Genomic DNA, 5,354 nt, shown 5'->3' on the forward strand with positions numbered 1-5,354 from the left:
TGAGTTTAGAAATGATAAAAAAATTCTGTAATGATTTGGATACCTGCAATATATCCAAAAATAAAATGAACGCATTCTTCTTTTATAGGACCTCATGTTACTATAAAACGATAATGAAATAAAAAAAAAACATTGTTTTGCACAAATGATCTTCTCTGTGAGGTGACTCATCAGATTCAGTGTCCACCAGCCAGGCCTGGTGTCGACATGAGGATTGAGCCTGTGGGTGTGAATTTTAAATATCATGAATTTAACAGATCATTTCATACTGATTATACACGTGTAAGTAAGTAAGTCCCATACAAGCCTGAGATCTGACTGAAAGGAGGTGATCAGATGACACCGCTGCTTTCTGTGAGCTGGTTTTCATTTAAAGAATAAATTCCAGAGAGCAGCAGTCTATAAAACAGATGGTTGGTTTTTTGTGGGAGGTGAACCTCCAGCACTGAAACCGTGTGGGAGTGAGAGCTCACCACTCCGCGCTGCTCTCTGCGGTGTAACCGGATCCGTGCCGAGCGGAGGGGCAGATCCACGAGGGGGACGAACCGGAGGCTTGTTTGCCTCCAAACGAGCCAATCAACGCGGCGTCAAGTCAGACTGACAGCCGGTCTCAGCGAGCCCGGGGACGGGGCTCCTTTTCGACAAAGTCCAGGCAGCCAATGCCGATCCACGGCGGACAGGAACGGAGGGAAACAACAAAATACGAATTTTCCCTGCTGCGAGCCAAAACGTTACCTGGCGGCTGAGGTGTGGCTCAGTGTGCAGAGCCGCAGGTCCCGCAGCCATGGCGCTCTCCCAGTGTCTGGACGACTCTCCGCTCAGGTTCGCGCCGAGACGCACCGAAGCCAACGAGCTGAACCTGCAGGAGGTGTACAACGAGAGGCACCGGCTGGCCCTGGAGGAGCTGCTCTCCGGGGGGGTGGATGACTTCCTGGGCTTCCTCGGGAGAGAGAGAATCCCGAACTTCCTGTCGGACGATGAGACCCAGCAGATCTGGAGCGCCGCCGTGCCGGCGCGCCACGCGTCCCTGCACGGGGACCAGGATCCGGGGCTAGAAGGGACGATCAACGGCTCTGTGGACTGCTCCTCCGTCACTTACTTCCCCGAGGTGTCGGACGTGGAGCCGCCGCTGCTGGAGATCGGGTGGCCCGCCTTCACAGCGGGCTCGTACCGGGGAGTGACCCGGGCCGTGGCGCACTTCCAGCCCAGCTACGGAGAGTGCATCTACAGCTGCAAGGAGGCTGCCAGGCAAATGATCAAAAATGCCAAAGAGGTATACAGGAGGACGACAACTAATCTTAGATTTTATGGCATGGAATTAACTAACTGTATTAATGTTTGCATCTTATTAAAACCCATGTTTAATATAGATCTTACAACTATCACCATTGTGTGGTAATCATGGAGCCCATATATAACATTTTACTCTGTGTAGGCTTGTATCACTCCTAAGAAAAATCTTAACTAATCTTGGTCAGCAAGGCCTCTCCTTCCCTCCCCTCCACAAAACAAATCTGTTTGCATATTGTCACTTTTCTGAAGAGAAAGTTTCAAATGTTCACACACACACGTCCTAAAAATACATGTCATATTGTCCCAGTGGAGTTTCTTTGATCAATCTGACTTTCAGAATTTCACATTTTGAAATCATGGCTAAAAAAAAAAAAAAAGACTGACCAAAACAATTTTAAAGATGGAAGAAAAAAAATAGATACAAAAACAAACAACAAAGCATGAATATTCATTGTGAAGTGCCTGCTGGGAGCTGTCAGTCCAGCCTCTGGTTTTTGGAAAGAGATATTCCTGCATGAGGAACATACAGCACCTCAGGCCCATGTATAACCTGCGCACCAGATGTGCCTCGACTTGCTTTTGCTCCCCTCCATTACAGTTTGCATTTGCTCTTTCATTAGATGTCTATTAGAATGGATTCCCTCTCAGGTTTTCAGCAAATAATTGGTGCTGTATATGTGCAAAATGAGCTGGCAGCCAATTGAAACCTTAAAAATATTCTATTACAAGGCTCGCTCCAAGATCGTTTGTTCTTTTGTCATGTTACACCGCTCACTGCACACAGTCTCTATTGTACAAAGGAGCCATTGACTGTAGCGGTACACTGTGTACAGAAAACTGTCGCTGGTCAGCCTAACGGAACTGTCTGCTCCTGCATTTCTGTCAATTCTCAATTCAGGTTTTTTTTAAATATTTTCTTTCTTTTTTAAAACACTCCCTTCAAAATAGGCATTCACACTTACAATCATCATCATCATCCAAAAAAAAAAAAAAAAAGGCGTGGCGATTCCGACAAAGCTGCATGTGGATAACACCAGTTTGAAGCAATAAATCTCAGATATGTAAACATCCATGTCTAATCCTCCACATGCAGCCTTTATGCACAGCATGTGAAATTCCAATCCTGCCTGTGAAAAAAGAGGAATTTGAGTGCAAAACAAAGCTCAAGAAAATAGAAGCAAAACCCTTAGTGCACCTACTTGTCTCCTGTATAAAAGTCATTTGTTTGCTGACCAAGCGTTACCGACAATTGCCATGGTAACAGACCACAGTCAATAGAAAGCTCATCAGCACACACATTATAGGGAGTGCGTCTGACAGAGATTCACCGCTCAGTTTGAATAAGGCCTTGTGTTTGACAATAATGAAAACACAATCATGTGGTACATGTGGGAGAGCACGGTTGCAGCCCGAAAAGAAATTCTGTTATATTACCTCTGTAATTTTCCACTGCAGGTGATTGCCATAGTTACAGACTCCCTGACAGACCTGGATATCTTTAAGGATCTTCAGGAGGCGTGCTCCCTCCGCAGAGTCCCTGTCTACATCTTGCTTGACCAATCATGTGCACCCGCTTTCCTCAAGATGTGCAGAAATGTTGGCGTTCGCCTGGACGACCTGCGGGTGTGTGGTTGGTTCTTGACAGCTGGGTGTGGTTCTGTGTCACAACATGCTATAAATGTGAGATGGCACTACAATAATTATGTCCCTGATCTTTACAGCAAATGAGAGTGCGAACCATCACTGGTACAACTTATTACATGAGATCAGGAGCCAGGATTACTGGGAACGTCCACGAGAGATTCATGCTGATCGATGGAAACAGAGTAGCGACTGGTTCCTACAGGTACGAGAGTTTGCTGACTCACATCTGAGCTATGTGTGAAAGAAATTCAATATGTCCGCTCATGCAAATGATCAAACCACAAAATGCCTTTCCCTGTTGCGTTTGGGTCATTTTACCTGCTTACATTCAGCCACGTGCACTGTTAAATCTTGTTTCTCAGGTTCAACTGGAGTGATGGCAGACTGAACAGCAGTAACTTGATTGAGCTGTCGGGTCAGATAACAGAGAAATTTGATGAGGAGTTCCGCATCCTCTACGCCCAGTCGCTACCCATAAACACCCGTGGCCCTCCAAGTGTCCGCAACAGTGGCATCTATGAACACCTCCTCCTCAAACAGTCCGCTACTTTCTCCCCTCAGGTGACCAGGGAGAGGCCTTTAGAGCAGGAATGCCTGACAAGCACTCCCAGCCGCAAAGCCCAAACAGTAGAGGCGCAGTCTCCTTGTGAACCGTCATCTCCTGTTTGTCACAAATCCCACCCGGTGTCAGATATGTCCGCTGTAAACGAGGACTGGATGGAGCAGAAGCACATGCAGGTGGAAATCCTGGCAGGGAGTGCGACTCTGCCTTTTCCTGCAGAGAATCAGCCAGAGACCCGCAGCATGGTCCCCTGCCACGCCTCCACTCAGACCAGCCCGTCTGTGATGGACTGCAACAGCCAGACTGACCTCGAGCTCACGCAGCATCTCATGGTTGTCACACCAGCAGACGCGGGACCGAACTCTCCCTCCCTGGTGTCCCCCAGGCAGAGCTCATCTGCCCAGGGAGCTCCGGACTCGGCCTTAAGAGACTGCTTCCACAAGCTGACCAAAGAGCGCCAGCACCACTACCAAAACATCCGCTCCAAACTGGAGCACATGGTGGCGGCACTGTCGGAGAGGCGAGAGCTGGTGGACATCACCAACCTGACTCAGGGGCTTGGTGCTCGCAGCAGACCGGGGACACAGGAAGACTATGAGCAGGAACCAAATCCCCGGCTGCCCGTCGAAGGCGTGGGCCCGAGGTCAAGAGCCAGAGGTCCACAGTAGTTTCTCTTCAGGGTTGCTGGTGATTGAAGGTGGCAGGGTTACCGGTTTTTAAAGAGGTTGGCGGTTTTAAATATTTTTTAGCTTTGGTAGTAAAGTATCCGCTTTATTTTCTTTGTCAAATTTTCTGAAGTGCGCATTTTGTCCTTTTCATTTTCTGTCCTGTCCATGACGAAGCAATTTTTGAGCAAGTGGTAACAGAATTAAAATTGACATTAACATCTTGTAGAAATTTTTCACAAAGACACGGTGCCCTAATCATTTTTTGACCATGTCAGTACAATGAATATGATTACCTGAGGTGATTTAGACTGGATAATATCTGCTGAAAAGGAGTGAAAATGCATTGAGGTGCTCTTTTGGCAATTTGAATCAAATTTGGCTGCTGTACCTACATTGGAGCATAATTTTGGAGAGCAGCTGGTTGTCACTGTGCCTTTCAAATAATTAAAAGAATATTTTACCACCTTACTGCTGTGTTTTCTCATTGCCTATTTACACACCCATTGTTTTTCTTTTTTATCCCCATTGTCCTTTAAATGACAGTCAAATTCTATGAAGGAAAGCTCAGAAAATATTTGCGCAGAAGTTCCAACCGCGCCAAAGTGACTTAACAAAGACAGTGAGCACCTGCGCCTTATGCACTGCAGCGCCTTCATGCAATTAGTCGAGAGACAGCATCTGTGATACTGGCACCTTCGCTGATTACGCCGGGCAATCACAGTTTCTGTCCAGGGTGAATTTGAAGAAGGAGCTCTGTCACAGATTACAAATAGAGATTAGGATGGATGCTAAATACAAGCTTTTTACAAACACAGATGGGATTTTTATTACCGCAGACTCCTCACGGTTAAATTACATTTCATTTTCATTTACAACAGATTCCTTTTCACAAGTACGAAACAAAAACAACACAAACACATTTTTAGTGCTTCAGTCAAATAGGGGGCAGGCATCAGTCTACATCAAACTAAATTGGATCGCAATTTAAATTGAATCATGGTTCTGCAATGAGAATAAATACATTTTACGACTGAGGTCAACAGGGTAGAACAATTATAAAAGAACAAACTGATCATTAACATTACAATTGACCATAGAAATAGTTGCGTTCTAAAAATTAGGTTGATAATCTTGCAGCAAAATTAAGTGAGAGAATGTGAGCTGCTGTGTCCTTGTGCACTAATGTG

The 5,354-nt window shown here is 46.0% G+C and overlaps 1 protein-coding gene across 1 annotated transcript; it reads left to right on the forward strand.

Moving 5' to 3' along the window:
• Positions 1-431: 431 nt before the first annotated feature.
• On the forward strand, positions 432-4,634 carry fam83d (family with sequence similarity 83 member D). The gene is made up of 4 exons (XM_080462114.1): positions 432-1,273; positions 2,749-2,916; positions 3,015-3,139; positions 3,300-4,634. The coding sequence occupies exons 1-4, from the start codon at positions 785-787 to the stop codon at positions 4,165-4,167; spliced, it is 1,650 nt and encodes a 549-aa protein (XP_080318240.1). The 5' UTR covers positions 432-784; the 3' UTR covers positions 4,168-4,634.
• The last annotated feature ends 720 nt before the right edge of the window (positions 4,635-5,354 follow it).

The sequence above is a fragment of the Lipophrys pholis genome (assembly GCF_963383615.2).
Source record: "Lipophrys pholis genome assembly, chromosome: 4".
Lineage (NCBI taxonomy): Eukaryota > Metazoa > Chordata > Actinopteri > Blenniiformes > Blenniidae > Lipophrys > Lipophrys pholis.